The 22,298-nt window shown below is 50.8% G+C and overlaps 1 protein-coding gene across 1 annotated transcript in view; it reads left to right on the top strand.

Moving 5' to 3' along the window:
* The window catches only part of ITPKB (inositol-trisphosphate 3-kinase B), a 66,930-nt gene extending 47,301 nt beyond the window's left edge, over positions 1-19,629 (top strand). The window contains exons 3-8 of the mRNA XM_053973734.1: positions 3,975-4,074; positions 4,672-4,885; positions 7,818-8,022; positions 13,043-13,144; positions 14,639-14,710; positions 17,261-19,629. Coding sequence (XP_053829709.1) covers positions 3,975-4,074; positions 4,672-4,885; positions 7,818-8,022; positions 13,043-13,144; positions 14,639-14,710; positions 17,261-17,476 — 909 coding nt within the window. The 3' untranslated portion in view covers positions 17,477-19,629. The remainder of the gene's footprint in view (positions 1-3,974; positions 4,075-4,671; positions 4,886-7,817; positions 8,023-13,042; positions 13,145-14,638; positions 14,711-17,260) is intronic.
* The last annotated feature ends 2,669 nt before the right edge of the window (positions 19,630-22,298 follow it).

Here is a 22,298-nt window from a genome sequence, read left to right as displayed (position 1 = left end):
TTCTCCTGTGTTGTTCTTTCCATACGAAGCTCTATTGACAGATGGGGAAAGCCTAGAGTTTGCTTTAAGCTTCAGATAAGTAAAGTTAAACATAGACCAGATAAAATTGTTTTGCCAGCACTCCTCTCCCCCTGACCAATTGTGGGTGCTCACTGGGAGGGATTAAGTCCTCTGGCCTGTATCCCACTCCTGGCTTGGGATACTGCTCTGTGCAATAAGCAAAAGCTGTAAGAGGGCAGAGGCAGAAGCAGAGTGCTGCAGAAACCCTGAGAAGTTCTTATTTAGAGTTGGTTCTGCAGTTGCTGAGCCTCTTTTCCATGTGGCAGACTATTAGGGAAAACGGTGCCATTCCTTGCTAAATATATTTCCAGAGTCACTAAATAATTTACTTAACAGCTAATCAGTTGGCATTTACTGATGCTGAACCAGGTTTTAAATAAAAAGTGTCGAATTGCATCAGACACCTTGTGCATATTCCCTGCTTATACAGGCTCCATGCTCTCGCTGCCTGTGCAAGAGTGCAGTTGGTCCACACAGCTTCTTGAATTTTCTGGGAGGCAAAGGGCTGGGTTTGGGGGAGAGCTGGGAGCCAGGGTGCCACATCAGGTGGAGGCTTTGATCATGCAAAAGGCTTGGAAATGTGCTCACCTTTGGAAATGACCACCTGTGGGTTCACCTCCTTGCAGGCAAATGAGAAGAGCACGGATCTGCCCTTCACCTGCATCACTTGGTAATGCCGCCTGAAGAGCTATTTCTTCCAGTATGGTGAAAAATCCTTTGAGTCCAGGGAGTTACCACAGCTGACACCTCCATGCACCTACAGCTATGCCTGTGCTCCTGGATGTGTGAGCAAATAACTCCTTGAAATGTAAACCAAAAGTTACAGGCGAGCCCGGAGGTGATGACTTTATGGTTCCCAACAGGCCGTGTTAAAGAAGATTTCTTTACTGTAAATAGCCTTAATACTCCCTTTGTCTATTAATAGCACCAGGCAGGGCAGGAGGCAGCAGAGGGGCTGTTTCCTGCATGTGGTTGTGGAATGAGACTGGAGTGGTGTGAACTTTGTGGCTCTGGTTTTCTGTGGCTGGCTGTAGAGCCTGACATGAGGGTTGGCATGGCCAGGGTGTCAAACCATGGGCTTTGAGATCTCTGAAAGCACATCAGTGTCTGAATAAACAGAGACCTCTTGCCAGGGTGAAGGACCCTGCAGATGATCAAAAGCCATCTCCCATCTCTCTTGGAGTTCAAGGGAAAGTACAAAGGCTGGCTTTCTGGAGCAACACTCTACCTAGGGAGAATTTTGCTGTCTACGAAGGGAGTGGCAGGATCCCTGGGGGCATTGACCAGTGTCGCTCCTCCATGATCCCCCTCTGCAGCCTGTCCCAGAGATCAGATGGAGTCATGCAGCTGCTGGTTTAGTAGGGAGCTGTGCCTTGCAAAACTCAGCCTTTTGAGCACTCCTGCAACAGAGCAACATTCTTTTGATGAAGCAAACTTTTCTGTATTGCATTGGGAAGGGGGCTCAGGTGTAAAACAAAAATCCAGTGGCTCCTGAAGGAATCAGAGAGACAACAGTCCCTCTTCTCCCCTATTAGTGTCCAGTGGTCGCCTCTGTGAGAAGCTGGGAGAAAGGGGCTCTGTGAATCAGAATTGTGTGTCACCCCTGCAGCAGTGACAACTGACCTTGCAGTCGATATCCAGCAGGTTGGGAGTGGCTTGAAATGGATGAAGCTGCCCCAAGCTTTGCCATAAAAGAAGTTGTTACACGTGTCCTTAAAACTTGGGTTGGAAATACCTGACTAAAGGTGTGCCTGAAACTGGGTGAGGCCTGGATGAAAATGTTTCCCTCTGGCGTAAAGACGGTGAGGATGTGCTACCTGTTCCTCGGGTGGCTGTGCTGAGTGACTGGCTCTCTGACCTGATCTGTTCAGATCAGCAGAAGGGTTGTTGTATTTTGTGTCTCCAGGGGACTCAGGGTCATTACCCTGCACTGGGAACAGTGCTGGAACGGAGAGCATCACTCCTGGGAAAGCCCTGGCAGGGGGAAGCCAGAGTGGCTTGCCCTGCTTTAGGGACTGTTTGCCTCCATTCTGCCTGTACCTTGAAGTACCTCAAGATTTTAACTATAAAGCTCTAACCACCATGAACCAAAATCTTGGCTTGGGAAGGCACATTGCCTTGGCATGTTTCCTGGGACCGAGTGACTTACGATGCTGTGCTGCAAATGAGGGGAGGACTCCTTCTTTTAGAGGAGGTGGGTCACATTCTTTTAGAGTCCAAGCTCCCCCGGAGACTTTTTCTTTCCCCTTTTTTCATGACATCAGCCAGGACTTGATGTTACTATTTTAAAAACAAAAGAAGGGGACACCCCCCCACTTCCCCTTCGCTCTCTGCCAGAAGGAGAACAAAGAACAGCTAAAACACACAAGTTCTGGCACTCTGTGTGGAAATAAAAACATTCATCCTCATGTCAGGTAGGGAACTGCCCGACCCCCCCTGCCAAAGCAAGCAAGCCGTGCGGCAGAGCAAGCCCACGGCGCGGAGGAGCCCGGGAGAAGGGGATGCCCGGTGTCACCCCGCACTTGGGCAGCTCCTGCCAAACTCCTGCAAGGCTGTACCAGTGCCAGGCTGCGCCGGGACGCTCCCGACCGCGGGCAGCCTTCCAGGGAAGGGCTGCCCTGCTCCTCCCAGGCTGTGAAGTGGGGAAATAGCTTTATTCTTCCCCTCTCTCACTCGTGTCCTGCCCACCACTTCGGCAGCCCCTGCTCCCCAGCGGGCTTGTGCACGGCGCAGGGATAACCCGGTGTAATTTCCACGCTTTAGACACTAACATCTTTGTCTGGCTTCTTGCTCACCATTTAAACATGTCAGCAGTTCCCAGCACGGATTCCTGTGCTATGAGTTCACCCCCAGCAAGCATCCAAACTGCAAGTTGGGGCTGCTGGCTCTTCCCTGCCTGTCTGTGAAGCATTACTGGAACAGGGGCCAGTTCTCCAAACACGAGGAAGAGATTACTTGGGCTTTCTGGAAGGCTCCCTCCCATGCCTTCACAGCGGAGCAAATGAGGATAATTTATCTGCTGGCTTCCAGCTGAACCCAGAAGCTTGGAGCAGCCAAGGACTACACTGTTTGTCCCAGCTCCCGCAAGAAGGCATTTTTCCATTGTTGCCGTTGTATATCGTTCACATAATTTGTTTGTGCGGTCACCTTCTGGGGCCAAGATAAGAGGTCATCCCCTGCCTTTTACTGGTGGTGTGTTCCCTAGAACAATCCAGGGAAAAACTCGCAGGAAGGAGCCGTTGAGGGAGGCTTTTGTAGGTCCAGTGCAGCCTTCGTTAGAGTCATGTAAATAGTTTTGAGCAATCTATCTGGTGAGAAACACAAGATGTCAGGAGGGAATTGTTCTCTGAACTGTAGTTACAGATGGGCCAGAGTGGGTGGATCAGCACACGTGGGTTGTCAGCTTAATGGACACAGCAGCTGCCTTTCAGGGGGAACAAAAGCCAGGCAGGAAGCCTCTGTGTGCCTGTGCTCTTGTTCCCCTCAGGACCTGCAGCTCGGTTTTGTGGCTGGATGGCAGTCCTGGGTTGCCTTCCCGCTCCACCTGCTGTGATCTAATGTGGTGCTCAGGGATGGGTTAATGTCCCTGCTGCTCCCTCAGAGGGATGCAGGGAGCAGGGACGAGGCAGTGCGGACGGCTGGGCGCTCTGCAGCAGCAGCAGCAGCCAACTGGAACAATGCTGTAACGCCATCCACTTTAGTGAAGTTACTCGTGATTTTTGAATGTAGAGTTGAGGCCCAGTGGCTTGGCACAGCACAATAGGAAAAGAGCAGATTTTCTGTTTGCTTCCATCGTGCACTGGCTGTGGTGCCTCTTTCCCTGTTCAAAACAGCTGCATGCTGCATGAAGTGACTTTACAGACAGTAAAAGCTTAAAACATTGCATTCACCTTCATGATTTTTTTTCCCCTTAGAGCAAGTCATGGAGGAAGATCAAGAATATGGTGCACTGGTCCCCGTTTGTGATGTCTTTCAAGAAGAAGTACCCTTGGATCCAGCTAGCGGGACATGCAGGTATAGAGCATGGGGAGGGACAGAGTGGTGGCAGGGCCCTTCGTTATCCCAGGTTAATGAGCTTTGTTGCCCTGAATTGCTTTAGGCTGCTGTATAAGTGTCACAGCTTGCAGTTCCCAGTCCCTAGCCCAGGAGAGTGACTTATCTAAATGCTAGTGGAGGGCGGTGTGAAGGTGCTCGGGGCTTTCAGTCTCCCAGGACCAGCAGGAATTATTGCTGCTTTTTCCTCAAGCAGCAGAAAGCTGGGTCCTTTGGGTGAGAGCCAGGCCCACCTCCTAACCCACTGCAAAGCAGGTGGTGCTGCCCAGCACAAAGGTGCCCCACACATGAGCACAGACACAAAGATGTGAACCTACAGAGAAGTGCACAAAGGATGTGAAGCAAATGTGTTGGGTGCTGCAGGACGGCTCTCTGCCCTCTTTGGGGTGTGACAGTGCTGGTCATAAACCTCTGGCAACCTGAGCTTTTCAGTCCCTGTCTGTAGTGACTCCTTGGGTGCAGGTGTAAATGGAGGTGCTTCCAAGGTGTTGGGCTGCCCTTCCTGTCCCCCCAGCATCCAAAGCAAGTGCCACATTGTCCCTTGTCACCCTCTACCAGGTAGTTTCAAGGCGGCAGCCAATGGCAGGATACTGAAGAAGCACTGTGAATCGGAGCAGCGGTGCCTCGACCGCCTCATGAATGATGTCCTGAAGCCCTATGTCCCTGCCTACCATGGAGATGTGGTCAAGGATGGGGAGCGATACAACCAGATGGAAGATCTGCTGGCTGAGTTTGACTCCCCCTGTGTTATGGACTGCAAAATGGGGGTCAGGTGAGTGGCGTTGGGGATGTTTTCTGAGTTTTAAGATGGGATACTCAAAAGTAAATGCATCGCCTAGGTAAAACTGCCTGAAACACACAATTAAGAATACCAGGCTCACCTGTCTTCAGGTAAAGCTCAGCCAATACCATGAGAGAGTCATGGGGAAAGCTGGGTATGGAAAGGATACACCAAGCTCCTTCCTTTTCTGCTTACTGACTGTCCTGCATGCTGGGAAAGGTTTGGTGTGGTGGAGGGGACAACACTCTGCTTGGGTTTTGGTACACGGCAATGGCACAGTAGCTGTTCAGAGGTCCTGTCTGCCACATGAGGACACAGCCAAGGGATAGGGTGTAGGAAATCCTGCCCAGGGTGCCAGAAGGATGCAATAAAGACACTTGAAAGGCACAATTTCAGTGAGCGAGAAATTTTCCCTCTGCTCAGCCTTTGCTCCGATGCGCACGATGAGGGATAAAAAACGTGTGCTAAGTAGTTCAGTGCCTTTCATGCAAAGCTCTTGAAATATTTCCTAACAGATGAGCAACATTACCCGTGTCCTCCTTGAGAACCATCTGTCCAGATCCACCAGGATCCCAGGCTACAGCCACTTGGCCAGCAGCAGTTTTTGAGTGAGCCATGCTGCAGCTGACAAGGGTGTCCCAGAGCAGATGTGAGCAGGGCTGGTGACCCCAGGTGGCTGCCAGTTCTGGAACAGCCTCAGGCCACCCCTCGGCCCTGGGTGTGCTGCAGGATGGCGGCAGGAAGGGTTGAGACCCCCCTCGCTGGCAAAGGCGCAGCCCAGACATGGTGGAGACGCGCAGCTGGAAAAGCTGATGGTTTCTGTGGGAGGGAGGAATCTTTTTTTCCCCTCCTGAATCCCGATGTGAAACTCGAACTGGCGTGCCGGGCTGTCGGCAGGGAAGAGGCGGGGAATACTTTCCACCGGAGGGGTGGGAGGGAAGGGCAGAGGGCCCGGCGCAGCCATGTGGCCCTGGCTGGCACACACATGCTGCTGTGGGAAGGCAACAGGACTCACTCTGGACCCAGACAGCAGCCACCAGAAGAAGAGCTGCTGGACGTGCTGCCCAGGTGCTCTTGTGGCTGTCTCTGGGAGGAAGAAAGCTTCCCATGCACAGATCACGTGTCAGGTGATTTATGCACCTGGGGTTTTGGAGCTCAGGCAAGGGGGCAAATGTGCTGAGCATCGTCATCCTGAAATAAGATGGTGCTGTTGGAGAAGCTGGTGAGAGAGGATGAATGGAGTTAATGCTGTGGAATGGGGCATCCCCATGGCCGAGCAAATAATCTAAACCCCAGGATTTTTAAACCTGTCCTCTGAGCCAGCAGCTTGCTGCCAGGCAGATACAGGTTGGTTTTTTTCATGCCAAACTGGCTTTGGGATGTGGCAGCCTACTCCAGTCACTCCTAAACAGAGCTTTGTCTTTCTTAAGCCTTGGTAATGGCACAAGCCTGAGGCAATGGGGAGGAAGGACCAAGCCACAGACATTGATGATCTGTCATTCTCATAAGAAGCTCTCTGAGCAGTGTGAGCAGCACTTCTAGCATGCTGCTGCTTTATTCTGCTGTTTTATTCCATCTGCACCAAAATCATGGGTTTGGTGATCTCAGCCAAAGACTTTCATTGCTTTTACCTGCAGTATTTTTCAAAGGGGCTGATGGCCTGGGGATGTCTGCCCTAAGCAAAGGCACCAGTTTGCCTCGTGGGACACAGGAAAACTGTCCCACAGAGTCTACTCAGCACCCTCCCAGTTTGTTTTGCTTGGTTCTGGAGGTGAAGCACACTCAAGGATTTTGTGCAGGGATTTTGGCACAAGGGACATGGACAGAGGGCACTGTCCCTCTGCAGAGCTGGGCATGACTAGTAGGAGGTGTAGAACAGTGACAGATAGGGCTATTTCTGTCTTGTTTTGCTGGGACATCTCACCCAACTTGGTGGGTTGTTTGAGGCGAGCCCGGACACTTTCCAGCCTGAGACAGGGTTGATTTGGGAGCTGTGAGAGGAATTCCATGGTGGCTTATTATTGCTGCAGGAAGTATTACTTTGTGGATGATGGTTTTATGCATGCCAGAATGCAGAACTTTTCCACTACTGTGCTCTGGCACAGAGGGGTGCTTCTCTGAAGTATGGATAAAACCAAGGTCTTTGCACACTCCTCTGCACCTTCCATCCTCCTTCCCCCACTCCCCCATCCTGGCTGCACCCTGTGGACCTGGGGTGCTGGTAAGCATCTTGCCAAGGTTGCATCCCTTCCTGTGCTTTTGCTAGGAAGTCCACTTGAAGCAGACCTATACTGGGTAAAATCATCACCATCAGTGGAACAGCCCTGTGTGAAAACATCCTGTTTAGCATCTGGTGAGGCAGAGCCCTCATGGTGCACAGAGTGGGGGGATGGAAGAGCACAGGAGAGGCACGGGAGCAGCTTTGGCTGACCCTCAAAGGGAGCAGCAGCTGATGCTGAAGGATGGGACACAGTAACATCCCTCTTGCCTTCAATTCAGCTGGCTCCCAGAGCATGTGCACAGTTTCCTGAGCATATCTTGAAAGCCGTGTTTAGCTCAGGTGAGAGCTCAGGTTTCCTGAACTTTGGAGTATGGGCGCCCCAGGACAAGGGATGGCACGAGGAGGCTGCTGGAGTGGCAGCAGCAAGGCCATGAGCACCTGTGAGAAATAACATTCCTTTTTATTTCCAGACTGGTTGTGGTTCCTTGATGAACTGAAACGATATCGGATGTTGATGATGGAGTGATAATTAAATCAGGATCAATTCAGCTGCAATGAGGCTTGCTCCATTATTTCCTATGCTGCACTACTCCTTAGGGATCAGCTATCCTGCATCAGCCAGATTTCTGGGGCGAGGGCTGTCTGTGGGTATATGGCACTTCATGTGGTGGCCCTGCTCATACATCCTCTCACTCCCTGCAGAACGTACCTGGAGGAGGAGCTGATAAAGGCCCGGAAGAAGCCAAGCCTGAGGAAGGACATGTACCAGAAGATGATTGAGGTGGACCCTGATGCCCCCACTGAGGAGGAGAACGTGCTGCGGGCAGTGACCAAGCCCCGCTACATGCAGTGGAGGGAGACCATCAGCTCCACCGCCACGCTGGGCTTCAGGATCGAGGGCATAAAGGTGAGTCTGGCTAGCTGTGCAGAGCAGGGGATCAGCTGCTGGGAGTGCTCGCTAGCCAAACTCACAGAGGTACACATGCAGCAGGTTGCTGGTGAGAGCAGGTCACATCTGGACATCCCTGGCTCCTGCAGCCAAACCAGCAAACAGGCACCTCACCCGGGGCACTGCTGCTCCTCTGAGAATGCAGCTGGGCTCAGGGCATCCTGAGGATGGTTTTAGACATAATGTCATTACATCAGCTGTTTGTTTGATTTCTCCCTCCCTGCAAATTACAAAGTGCCATCCTCCAACTTGAAGACTCAAATTAGTTGTTTGCTTTCAATTCTGCTCTGCCACTGGGCTGAGCCATTAATCCAAATCCCAACTTGAATGTGTGCCCATCTGTGGTTGGAGCTGTGAGCTTAGCCACAGTCAGTAAGGAGGATGTGTTTACAAGCCTGTCCAGGAAGATTCAGCAGCTGAGCCCTATGAAATGGGACAAACACAAACAGCTGCAGTTTCTGTCAGCATACATGTGTAACCTGCTGACTGCTCTTGCTCAGAGCAGCACTCACATTTCTGGAGACACCAGCTGGGATGCTTCTGTGTCCCCAGTAGATGAGCCAGTCCAGGAGATTTTCTCCAAGGAGGCAAGAAAGGTGTCTGGGATGGCACTTGAACAGTTAGGTCTGTAACCACAGAGTATTAGTGATACTGCTTGCATGAGCACTAGCAATGGCCTATGCCTTTTGATGGCCAGCCACTGTGAATTAAAGGTAATATCACGCTTGAGCCAAGGGTTTCATTGCATGCCTGGGCATGGTGTTGGCTTGGCAGCCACGGGGAGCTCTGTCAAGTTGTGTTTGCAGTAATTCAGGCTTGGGTAGCTGCTGAGGGCCCAGGCAGTAGCTCAGAGCAGCCACTTGCTCTTTGTGGAAACGATGACTCAGTGTCTGCATGTGTCTTGATTGGAGGAGTTTCTTTCTCTTGATCACAGATTATTTTTCTACTCTCTGAGTTGGCCAGAATTCTCCCAGAGTGCCTATCTGGGTCTCTGTAGCCTATCCTCCTGCCTGAAGATAGTGGTGTCAAAATGATAGAATTAAAACAAATGAAGCTGTTCTCTGATAAAGCCCTCACACCAGATTTTGTAGGCTGCCCTGGTAGTGTTTCCCTTCACCTCACCAGCAAACAAATGCAGGTGTTAGACCATTGGTTTAAAAGGTCAGCAGGAGTGGGTCGCTCAGAGCTGTTACTTCTAACCACCCACAGAAGGGCGATATCTCTTGCTCTGTGCATGTTGCACCTTCTTCATTCAGCTGTTTCATGGCCAGCAGGATACAGTGCATTTACCTCTTAACTCAAACACTCTCAGAAACCTCAGAAGCAGCTCTTGGGCTGAGTTCCTTCAAAAGTTTCCTGGCAGACAATGCAAGGCACCCCTGTCCATCCCATGTCTCTGTCTAGGACGTTGATGGTCGATGCTCCCCACAGCAGCTTCCTGCAGTGCCTACATTGGGTCAGGGCATTTTCCTGCTCATGCAGCTCTTCCCTGATCTCCCCAGGTCTCCGAAAGACCCTTTCCTGCTGTGGATGCCCAAAAGCACACTGTGAGCTGCTCCAGCTTGGGACAACCCCATGCCTACTTCCCATTGCTGCTGTTTTGCTTTTTATAAAACGGAGGCTGTATAAAAAAGGGGGACCAGTTGGGAATAAAGCTCCCATGCACTGCTTCTTCTTACTGCTTTCTTGGTGTAATCAGAAATATCTGTCTATTTATAGTCCAGCATAATAGATCCTTGGCCTCCAGTGGTGCTTCGCAGTCTGGGCATGTTGAGGGGGTAGGTTATACACGAAGCACTTGAAATTAAAAAATGTAAAAAAAACCCAAACAAATCATATCCCCAGGGAGGCCAAAAAACATTGTGGAGGGAAATAAAGGCCATAAAGGAGTTATGAGATTTGCAGCTCTGTTTAACCAACCATAAATGAGTTGCTGCCAGATCTGAGCAGTGGATTTTTTTCAAAGAGGTGAAGCAGCCCTTTAATTGAAAAATGTTGAGAAGTTCTGGCCTCCAGCAGTATTCCTGCTGCTGCTAGGGGGCTGACTAATTTGATCAAGGCTCTAATTACTGTAATTCTCCTTAAATCCCTCAGCTTCTGGGTTATTTTCCCCTAAGCTAAAGCATTAGCAGTTCATGCTGTTTCACAGCTGGATTTTTTTCCAACAGGGCTGGTCATGCTGTGCTGTATCCCTGTTGTTCTCTCTATTTCTGGGATTGAGTTTCTGTGTTAGGGAAAGTGCCTTCGGTGCCCTGGCTGTCTTCCCATGTTTTATTTCTTGCTGTGGATGCTTCCCTGTGAAGAGCATCTGCCCTGCCCCTCGCTCATGGATGGGGGCTGCTAGAGGAGAGTTCTGAGAAGTGCAAGGGAAGGACAGGATTTGATCCTGGACATGTGGGAAGGGGTCATAGGAAGGAGAGGAGCAGTGGAAGCCTTTTGGATAGCACAGTCAGGTAAGGCAAACAGGCAGCTCAGGGTGGGGCATGAGGATAGCAACCCTTTCCTGACTGAGCTCTCCCTTTCCCGGGTGGCCTTGAGGATCCAGTTCTTCCTCTTTAAAATGGAAATTTTCCTTTGCAAAAGGAGATAATGACATTCATCTGACTTTCTGGAATAGCTAGAACCTGTTGGAAACAGTAGCTATTAATAAAATTTCCATGCTGAAAGTAACACAAGTGATCCCTGGTGGCCCAGTTGAAACTTGCTGGGCTCATTGTAAGAAGTGACACTCCTGAGCTGCTGCTCTGGTCTGAGTGTTACTCACTATTGCCTGCAGCAAGGCCACGGTGGGATGGCATTCCCCAGGGCTGGAATGTTTGCAGGGTCTCAAAGCCAGCCCAGAAAGCCTCCACCTAACTTTGCCAAGCCAGGCAGCTCCAAGGCCAGAGGCAGTGCTGGAGGGAGATCTGGCTGAGCCGAGCCCTGTGCCAGCACCGCCAGCGCGAGCTAGAATTGCTGGTGGGGCGGAGGTTGTGATAGTCCTTATCAGCCCCCCTCACATTTCTTCTGCGTGGAAGGCAGCCCCCTCGGGGCTTGGACACCTGTGAATGTCGTGGCAGTTGTCAGCCTCGTAGCAGCAACCTCTGGCTGGGCAAGGAAACTGCAGGAGGCGGGTAATGCTGGGAGCAGCATTAGGGATAGGCTGCTTGGCTTTCCTGAAGCTGAGATTGCCTTATCGGAAAGGCCATCTGTGATTTTCATTTATTTTTAGGAGCACTTAGAAGTCCATCTCCTTTCTTGGATGCTTTGTGGAAAGTTGTGCTCTTTACACGTGAAATTAGTGCTGTGGCCCTTCTCCAGGTTGATCTCGATCGTCCCCCTGGGAGCGGGTGGGTTCATTTCTGAGCTACCATGTCAGGGCTTACATGAGGGACGTATAGCAGCAAAGTGCCTTTCCCCTGTACATCACACACGTGCTACAAGAACATCCTCAGCAAGGTCACAGCTGAGAGCAGAGATCCCAGCTCTGCATGGGCCATCAGCAGCACAGAGTCTCCAGTGAAAAGGTTGTCCCTGACCCCTGCCAATACACACTCTGCCAGCCCTGAACATTGCTTTTTGGACCCTGTGGCAGCACAGTGGTCAGGCTGAGTCCAGGGTGATTTGAAGCTGGGTGCAGTCGTTGCAATTGGTACAAACAAAGTTTTTCCGGGAGTTTTTCTTTTGTACATTGCTTTTGTTACCACCTTTGTTAATGCTTACACAAAACACAAGCTGGAAGCTGAAGTGTGCTGTGTGATTCATCCCAAACTGCACTTCAGGTGTTGGTTTGGTGGCAGGCTCACCTTGGGCACTCAACCTTCCCCCAGGTTGGGCCACCATGCCCACAGCAAGCCCCTCTCCAGGGGGATGCACATTGCCTTGTGCTGGGGCACTTCCCTGGTCGGGTCTCTAACCTCCAGGGCAGGTGATTTCGTTGTGCCACCTTCGTCCCCCAGCCTCTGCTCTGCTTCTTCATCCTTCATCTTCCCCAGCCCACAGGATGCCTTTTGGCCCCTGTCCCATTGATGTATTGTGTGCAAACGAGCTGTCTGGAGCACTGGCATGGAGGCCTGCAATGGAGCTGTGAGCACAAGCAAGTGTGGTTTAAAATAGCCCCTGTATCCAGGAAGTGAGATCTGCCTGCCTGTCCCACAGCCCCTCTGGACAATGAAATGAGTTGATGTAAAAATCAGAGCTCCAGAAGGACCAGGGAGATGGGGAGAGACCTACAAAGCTGCCCAGAGATTCAGACAGGAGCCTCTGGGCCAGGGCTGAGTGTTGTCCCTGCAGTGGACAAGCCATGCCATGGCAGGCCAAGGACAGATGTGCCTCTGAGGAAAAGGCAGAGGAGAGCACAAGGCTGCTCGCTGCATCTCAGTGCCAGGCTGCTGCCTTGAAGGGTTTGTGATGCACGGACTATCAAAGCACCAGTGAGGCCAGACAGCCATGGGCTTGCTCCTTGCTGCAATGGTCCATGGAGGATTTCTCACGGAGCAGTTTTGTTCCTGCTCCTGAGATGTTTCCATGCACACTCAGTTCTGTCCCATCGTGATCATGCTCTGCTGTCCTCCCCAAGCCAGAGAGACAGTCCAGGGATACAGGCTCCAGGGCTGGTGTCAGTGCCATTCTCAGCCACAGCAGCCATGGGAAGCCATTTGGGTACAGAAACACCAGAAACAGGTAGCTCCAGCTTCTGTTAACAGCAAGCACCAGGTCTCTGGAGAGAGTTTGTCCACATTGCCAGTCACCTTGGCAAGTATTTGATGATGGAGTGTTCCATTTGCAGTAGACATCAATGCATGGGGGCTGTGGGATAACTTGGGATATGCAAGCAGAGACCTGCTGCCTCTGCTCACCCCTGCTCCACAGAGAGATTCTTCAGCTGCCAAAAACGCTGGTCACGTCCTACTTGGCAACATGCGGGGCTGCAGAAACACTACTCCTGCCCCATCTCCCTTCCTCCCCATCCAACTCAGCCCTGTCCCTTCTTTTCAAGAAGGAGGATGGCACTGTGAACCGGGACTTCAAGAAGACACGAACAAAGGAACAAGTCATGGAGGCCTTCCGTGAGTTCACCAGAGGAAACAGGAATGTTTTGGTGAGTGGGGGATGTTGGGGGCACTGCCTGGAGAGGGCATTTCTGTGGAGCATGGCCTCAGCTCATCAGGTCCCTGGCCTGCAGGGCTGAAGCCTGAGCAATGCCTGTTAAAAAGCCTGAGAAATGTTGAAGAGAAACACCATCCTGGTGCAGGGTGAGGGGAGAGCAGTGGAGAGCTGGGAGGGGACTTGGCTGCAGCAGCACTGTTTGACCCAAGTCTGAGTCTGCTGAGGATCTCCAGGATTGGCCCCCAAAACCCACTGAGGAGTCACAGCCATGCTCTGTCCCTCATCCCTGGGCTGGTGGTCACCCCGAGCCCTCTCTGTACCCCAGTATGAGTGGTGGGGGCTCCCATCCTGGCAGGGGGGCTGCCTGTGCCCAGTCTTGCAGAAGAGTGATCCTGTGCCAGGCACACTTCACATAGGCAAGCCACAGGCAGCATTTTCCAAGTTTCCCTAAGTTGCCAGGAGAATAAGAGATCTGGCTGTAAACAATTTACACCAACTGTGTCAAATAACCTATTTGACAAAGCACTCCCATTTTAAGCTGCACTGTATAAAGACTCCAAATGCAAGACTCCAGCTGGAGTGGCCCTTGGCACTGACTCCTTCAAACTGGCATGCTTGCTTTCACAAGAGTTACCCAGGGATTTTCCTGGATCTGAAGATGAAGTTGCCTGGCTGCATTTTATCCCCAAAGAACTTGGAGCACGCATCATGCTGTGACTCTGGATGGAGCTCCTTGGACACTGTATTTTTATACAGCGATCCCCATCTCCCCTTGCAAGTGTGTTACAGTGCCCAGATACTTGCTGTGTGTGTGTTCTGTGCTTGATTCTTCTATATAAACCTCAAAATCAGTGGAGCCCCCTGAGAATGTTTAATGCCTTCCAGCAATTTGCAGGGATGCTCAAACAGGCTTGTGGGTCTTGACCTGTGTGCTGGCCACTGTGAAAGCCCTTCCGCCTATGAGACCAGTTTTTCAAAAGTGCTGATAACAGTTGCAGGAGTGTCTCATGATCTGTGACTGACTGAGTGCTAAAAAGACAGATGAAGTGAAGAGTTGATCTTTCAAGAGAGTGCAGGAGAGAGGAAAACGTAGCAGCTGCTGAATTAGGTGTTCCCAGCATGGATGCAGCAGGGGTACTCTGCAGAAAGCACCAGTTCAGCAAAAACAGATACTTTCACTAAGTTTTGAAAGCCACAGGAACTCACAGGATGCTGTAGAAGCCAAAAGGAAAAGTGGATGATAAAAAAGAGCGGACACTCTCCAAAGGGAAAGATCTGTGGGAGGATGCTGGGCATGGGGGTGACTTTCCTGTCTGCCCCAATGCTGTGTTTTTTATGTAGGTTTCCTGCAAAACTAATGGCTTGGATTTGGTTTTTTTTTTTTTTTTTTTTTTTTTTTTTTTTTTTTTTTTTTTTTTTTTTTTGTTTGTTTGTTTGTTTGTTTGTTTTTTTTTTTTGTTTGTTTTTTTTTCTTTTGTAATTCCAGAACAGTTACCTTAACCGGTTGAAGGGTATCCGTGCTACCCTGGAGACATCCCCATTCTTCAAGTGCCATGAGGTAATACTGCTGTTTAGATAGATCTACCTGGAGAGGCAAACTGTTTAATCCCAGCTTGTCCAAGGAGAGAAGTCAAAGCCAGGGGCTGTTTTATTCTTATATCTGTATTTTCATATGTGTATGTAATATTTACGTGCAAATATAGATGATAGCATACAATGTTTGTGCGTCTGACATGGGCTCAAATCTACTGAAAGCCAATGTTCAAACAGATTAAAAATTATCTAGGAGGAACTCGGGCTGTTTATGACAGGGAAAATTCCCTAGTGTAAAAGCACAGGGGTTTTCTCAGGAGAAATGTCTATTTGAATAAATGTCAGGTATCATTTGTCTGACAGTTGCTCCACATGATCAAACAAGACTTCAACACAGCCATAAATTGCAGTTACCCCAGATATGCCTTTCCTGAGCTGGCTGGGGCACCACAGTACAAACTCTGCCTTTTGAAGGAATTTCATACAGAAATGAGTGTCCATGATACTAACATTTTCTATAGTGAAGACTCAGTGCTGATGGGAAAACAAGGAGGAACACTTATCTTTTTTGGCCATTTCAGGAACTGAAATGCTCCACAGTTTAATGCAATAATTTTGCTATTGCATCTACTTAACAAAACATGAGAGTGCGTGTCCTTGTCATGTGATGTGTGGGAATAAAGAGCCTCATAGGAACCTTTGACTCCCAGGGCTCAGAGCCACAGCCCACTGTCCTTCATCCAGAGGCACATGAGCCACCTCAGCCCCAGCCAGACACGGAAGGTCCTGCCAGGAGCCAAAGGCAGATGGGGTTGTGCCTCCTGGTGGCAGCGCTTGGAAGGCAGTTGGAAGGGAAATGTCAAAACTGAGGGTTTCAGGGCAGTTCAACAGAGGAAACAAAATTCTCCCTGAAACTGAGTGCCAGGGTTTCATTTGAAAACACAGAAACAAAGCAGCCTTTCAAATGGGGTTTGAAAGGAGTTTCCACTTCTTAAAAATTAAAAAGCAGCAGCTTTGACTTTCCATCCCGCTTTGAGATGAAGCACAGCAGAAGGTCTGCCAAGCTCTGTGTCCCTCTGTGGGGCCCTTGCTGAGCAGGGCTCCTCCAAGGAATTGCAGGGGAATTGGGCAGACCAGGACACACAAATGAAGAATGTCAGCAAAAGGCTTTTCCTTAAAATTAGAGTGTTCTGTCCTGGACAAGAGAGGACTATAAGAGGTTAGCAAAAGGAGAGCTAAAGATAAGCATGTCTTGGAAATAATACGCATCTCTGGACCTTGGATGTTTTCCCAAAACACTGGAGGAAAAAGTCTCCTGAAAAATGTAAATTCATAACAGCTTTTGCAAACAGTACATGCATCCTGTTCAAAACCCTTGTCTAAAGGCAAACCTCAGGCTAAGCCCTGCTGATAGCACGGATGTGGGAGTCCCCAGTAACATTTAGTGCTGCTGTTCTGGAGGGCTGACACCAGCTGGATTCTCTTCCATGTACCTACACATCATATGGGGCACTCATGGCTCTCAGTGCTCTGCATCACCTCTGCTACAGCCCTTGCACTCCGGTCACCAAGGTCCCTGTTTGTGACACAGGGGCAAGTGAGTTCGTAATTCACCAATTCACTCATATCAGAGAGAATTTGGAAAGCAGTTTTCATTTGGGACAGCTCTGAAATGTACCCATTGGTGCTTTTCTGTAGAAGTCCCTGCTAAAATCTTCTGACTGGAGGAAGAGATTAAGCAGAAGAGCATGATGGTGACTGGCTTGATACCGATACACGTTTCCTAAGCACTGGGAAGCCACAGCAGAGCTGCTGAGTATCTCTCTGCTTTGTCTGTGGGCTTGTGGGGTCTCATCCCACTGCAACAGGCCTTAAGACTCCTGCTGTCAGAGCTCAAATCCACCTGTTGGCTTCCCTGGTCTTGCCCAGGCCACTACTTGCTGCAGGATTTTTTCCCAAAGGCCATTCAGGATATGAAAAAGACCTTCAAAGCAGATGCAGCTGAGTGAACTCAGGGAAAAGGAAATTCATGAGCATGCAGCTCTGTACTTTGCACCCCCAGAGTGCTGTGAGTGCCAGGAGGATATTCTAGGGGCAGTCTGGGTATAATTGGATGGTGTTTGAGGCAGGAGACAGTAGGTTGCAAGTTACTTGTACTTGGAGTGTCCCTATCCCTGCGGTGGTGTCTGCAGCACTGGTAAGTGCAAAGAGCACCGGCTCATCACAAAGAACCAGCCTTGAAAAAATCCCCATCTGAAGGCTGAGACAATTCCCCTCACTCCTTGCTAAGGGAGCTCCTTAGCTCATTTTCCAAAATGACATCTTTATCTTTCAGGATGTTTTTCTGATCCTCTCCTTCTGCCAAGACCTGGGATTTGTATGAGTAAATCAGCTTGTCCAAATGCCCCATTTGCATGTGCAAACTCAACCAGCGGCACCCAGAGCTTGCTTTTCCTCATGCAAAATTTCAGCAGCATCTCTTGGAAATGAAGCCTAAGATAAGATGTCTGAAAGCCCCAAAGAGGGCTGAAAATGAGCAACAGGAGCACCACTAATTGGTCTCACTTCTCCACAGGTAATTGGGAGCTCTCTCCTCTTCATTCACGACAAGCAGGAACAAGCCAAAGTCTGGATGATTGACTTTGGGAAAACCACCCCACTGCCAGAGGGACAAGTTCTTCAGCACAACGTGCCCTGGGTGGAAGGGAACAGAGAGGATGGCTACCTCTGGGGGCTGGACAACCTCATTCAGATCCTGACAGAGTTGTCCCAGAGCGAAGACTTGCATTAAAGCCGTGCATCCGACTCTGCCACTACCCCCAACCTGCCCCCAACTGACTCTTCTGAACTGCACTACAAGACACTTTCCAGTCCTCACCCTCCCCATTTGAAAGCTATACTATCCCTATTTAATGTGTTTTTGTTGTGGCTTTTTTTAGGTTGTCTTGGTTGTTTCCCCCCCACCCCTCCTTGTAAATAGAGAGCTAACCTGCCACAACAAAAGCTGAACTTGAAACCTTGGCTTTGCAGAATCAGTGGGAGCAGGTGGCCTGGGGTTGCTTAGGCAAGTGCATGCTTTGCCTATCGTGCTTTTGTGTCTTGCTCAGCCTGATATCAAGAGGGCTGGCAGAGGAAGGAGCCTCTTCCTGCACCAGGATCATCCCGAAAACACTCAGTGACCGTGCCCAGGACCCTCTGGCAGTCAGAGAGTGTGAGTGAAGTGTGGAGATGGTGAAGGACACTGTAGTGGGAGCCCTTTAGTTGTCTCTGCCAGCATCTTCCAGCCCAGGGAGCTGGCTATGCCAAGTCCTTCAGAGCTGCTAGAAGGGCAGATTTGGGGTTTGTGTTCAAGACATCTTGTAGAGGTTGCTCAGTTATTTTTGAGTGGCACTGGAGGGCAAAGGTTTCCCTCCTGCTGCAGAGCCATGTAGTCAGCCACAGGTATTTGTCATGGCCAGGTGCTCCCCAGCCACATCCCCCATGATGGGTGCCCTGGTGAGCAAAACTCTGGGCTCCTCTCTAGAGCCCCAGCTCCCCCGCTAGGAACTGCTTCCAGCCTACCTTAGCTGGGGTCTCCAGACCTTCCTAGCCGGGAAAAATAGCTCATAAAGGACTACTATGAGACCTAAAGTAGCCATCCAGGTTGATCAGTCTTTTTTGTCAGCAGCTGAGCACATGTGTAGTGCCACCAATGCTCACACCTAGCCCAGGGCGACCCTCCTGCCTGGAGCATGTCCATAATTTCCATCTGCATCAGGTGAAGGGTCACCGCAGCAAGGCAGCACCCGGGTTAGACACCTTTGGCAAAGCAGAGCTGGGGTCAGACATCCCCATGCCTTCCCCTTTTTCCACAGAGCTGCCTGTGGCTGCGCTGCTCCCCAGTCTGCTGGGGCTGTGTGACTGCCCCTGTGCTCCAGCTCCTGTGAAAACACCCAGTTCCCTGTTTAGGGTGGAGGCTATTTTTTAACTTCCTGGAACATTCGAAGCGAGCGGTGACAGGGCTGCTGCGCTAAAGGTCATCCCTGGAGAGGCTGGCGGGGAGGGGAGGCTGCGGGAGGCCTTGTGTTGAGGAACGTGCAGCGCAGGAGGTGGTGCAGGAGCTTGGCAGCCACGAGTCCCTCACCTGCTCCATCCATCCCCAAACCCACTGTCCTGTCTCACTCCTCAGGGGCAGGGCTCCAGACCCCCTCTGCCGTAGTTTGGTGGGTCCAGCACCCTTGATGGGGGAGACCTCCCTTGCAGCAATAAGGAGGAGGAGGAGTTGGCCACCAAGCCATCTGAAGCCAAGCCTCTCTCCCACGGACTGAAGTTTCCTAAGGTTTTTCTCAGTTCATAGCTCACCAGACAGGTGTCTTTTGCTCATCAGATGCCATTGTAAATGGTTGCACTGTTTTAGCTCCTTGCCAGGCTTTCTAGACTAGCCCATGTGGAAGTGCCTTATAGACTTTGCCTCTTCCATTAGTGTCATGGAAAAGGTTGGGGTTTTTTTTAAGTTATATTTATTTTCATCCCATTTTAATTGCACAAAACACTAAAATTTAATGCATGGAATCATTTTTTTTTTTAACTGTGTTTTTAGTTTTTAAGCCATACCTTTTCCAGCTTTGGAGAAAGGGTGTGAACAGATACTGCGTAGCTATGTACCACTTACTGCTGTACTTTAGCTTCAAGCTGCTCTTATATACGTACGTTATTTTTTAAGCCTGTTTATAAACCACATCCCTCGCTTTGTGGCTTCAAAAGAAGCAGATTGTTGCTCTCAAATGTCTTATGCTTTCCTGGAGGCTGGAATGGTTGCTGTGAGGGATTTTCCCTGCTCCCACCACACCTCTCGGTCATTGGGTAATACAGAAAAAAAAAAATTCAAACTGCTGTGGAGTACCAACGCACAGTGCCTGTAAAAAAGTCCTGTAACATTGCAAATAAAGGCGTATGGGAAGCATTCCCCTGGTGTGCAGTCAGTGTCTGACCTGTGGCAGCCTTGGAACAGCCTTTCATGTCCATGGCTGGGGGGGGATCGGGCTCCAGCAGTGCTGCATAAAACCAAGGGTAGGGGAGGACCCTGCGCTGGGAACAGATCCTGACAAACAGGAACTGGCTCTGCAGGGAGCAGGGCAGGGGGCGGGCAGAACTGGGGCTGTGGGAGGCCCAGGCTCAGTGGCAGCTAACCCCCAGAGAGGGCTGAATTTCTCCATCCCCCTTCTGCAGTGAAGGCCACTGAAGGCAGCTCCAATTTTTTTTTAATGTTTTTGGCTCCCACTGAGCGGTTTCTGAGTGCCACCCTGTGATTTCTGCACTGGAGAATACCAAAGCACCCGGGAGAATCAGAGCTGCTTGGCACAGCCAAACATTCCCTCGGCTCCTCTCCCTCTCAGCTGTGCTGTGGGCAGGGCCAGAGGGAGCACTTTGGACCAAAGGCCACAAAAAACCTCAGATTGTTTCTGCAGTGAAAGGAGGAATCAGGCTGTAGAGCCTGAAGGCAGCTCCATTCCTTCCTGGTTGGTTGTGCAAGCACAGGACAGCAGGAGCTGTTCTGGCACAGATGTGACCAAAGCCAGATTTAGTGCCCAGACCCTCAGGAGCAGCCTGGCCTGGGAACCAGACCTGGCTTACCATGGGTCCTCTAAAACAAACTGCAGGAGAAACCCTGCAGTGTGGAATTTGAAGACTAGAAACCTCTTGGTCGGAGGCAGAGCTGGCAGGATACTGGATGTGAGGCTGCTGCCTGTGCACCAGCGGTCTCTCCTGGGCTGTGGGAAAGCAAACATGTTTCCTGTCTGGCTGCTGAGCTCACTCCAGCAGAACTGACAGTCCCTGATTTAGTTACAGGTCCAGGTTTTGGAGTCTCTCTGGTCTGTGACTCCTCTTCTTACCTTCAGAGAAAAGCAAAAACGTCCAAAACTTACCCACCCACCCCACCCAAACGCAAAACCAGAGGGTGAAGAACCCTGTTCTGTGAAAACCTCTCTTGAGAGTTGAGGAAACACCATGACATTGTGGTGGAGAGTGTGCAGAAAAATTCACAATGCCAGAGGTTTATGTCCAGAAAGGAGACAGAGGACTCCTGTAACTTTATTTGAGTAAAGGGAAAGGCCATGGGGCATTTCCCCTGGGGTCTATTAAATTATTGGAGGATGCAGCCTCCTTTTTGTCCTAATTTCCTGGCCACAACACCCTCTTCCTTTCCCCATTGGCTGAGATACATGGAAGGTACAGACTTCCCAATAGGCCTACTGCATGTCCCCCTCTAATATGCACATCCCTCCTTTTTTATATAGATAACAAAACAATATTCATAACTCCATTCAGTCTTTGTTCTACTCTAAGTTCAGGAATTTAACATGGCCTTGGCTGAGCAACAGTCTATGTCAAATGGTAACATTTTCTAGAGCTGATAGTTTCTCCCATTACTTCCCTATCTAGAAGTCCCTGGTCCTATCTACAAGCAAATTTACATCGTCTGTAAAGACACATTCATCCTATTCCTTTCAAGAGGAAAAGGGAGTAAGTAAGGAAAAGAAACCCCTTGTGGCTGAGTACTGGCATCTGCCGACCCCAGGGTTTATGCAGAGGGTTGGGATGGGGCAGGCCCCCATTGGCACATGCAACGGCAAGAGTCTGCCTTGGCCCCCCTGCCTGGCTTTATTGCACCCCCAAAGCAAAGCCCAGAGCTCCCTGCCACCTTATGCATTAATAAACTAATTGATTCATAAACTCAATATAGAGAAGAGAGGCCAAGACTTACATTAATGCAACAAAGACTTTACACCTTTACACCTTGCTGAGGTCTCTACTCTTACAGAACAGAGCCTCACAGCACCTCCAGCAGTGCCAGGGGCTGTGAGGTGATCTGCTCAGGCTGTAGGGAGAGAGGGGCAGCTCCTTTCCTTCAGCATTGTCTGATCGGGCACTACTTGACAGAATGAGCCTCCCATTCAGGGGGTGCTGGTGGCCAGCTGGGCATTCCAGCCTGTGAAAATGCAGGACTTGGGTGTGGTGGTTGACAGGGGCCACACGATGTGCTCAGCTTTGTTCCCAGCACAAGCTGGTGGGGTTTTGGGGGTCTCTGGGAAGCACCTCAGCAGGGATTTTACCCCTGCCCTGGATGATGCAGAGCAGCCCCCAGCCCGAAGCTTGGCAACAGCCCCAGGCCCCGCGTGTCCTCCTGCCCAGTGTGGCGGGGGAAGCAGCAGTGAGGAGGTTGCCGGAGTGGGAAAGCTCCTGCCTGTGTGCTGCTGCATGGGGATGCATGGCCGGGGCAGCATGGGGACACCATGGCAGTGACAGGATGGCCAAGCAGCATCTGAGTGTGGAAGGTGCTTTGGGGATGCCTTTCCTCTCAGCCACTTTGCCGTGGGGGTGGCCCTGACACCTCCAGAGTCCTGCTGGCTTGGCGATGTTTTGGGGGGCATGCTGCCGGGGCACCCTCCAGCCTTCAGTGGGGAGAGCTCGCCTTTCTGCCGTACCTTAAAAACCAGAGCCGACCCCTTCCGAGCCTCCCCGTCCCGCGTGGGGTGCCGGGCGGGCTCCCGGTGCCGGTGCCGGTGCCGGGCCGGGAGATGGCGCTGTGCCCCCGGCGGCGGGCAGGCCGCGCCTCCCGGCGGGAAGGGCCC

This window comes from Vidua macroura, chromosome 3 (genome assembly GCF_024509145.1).
Source record: "Vidua macroura isolate BioBank_ID:100142 chromosome 3, ASM2450914v1, whole genome shotgun sequence".
In the NCBI taxonomy this organism is placed as follows: Eukaryota; Metazoa; Chordata; class Aves; order Passeriformes; family Viduidae; genus Vidua; species Vidua macroura.
Note: the sequence above shows the minus strand (reverse complement) of the source record. Positions and strands in the feature narration are given on the sequence as shown.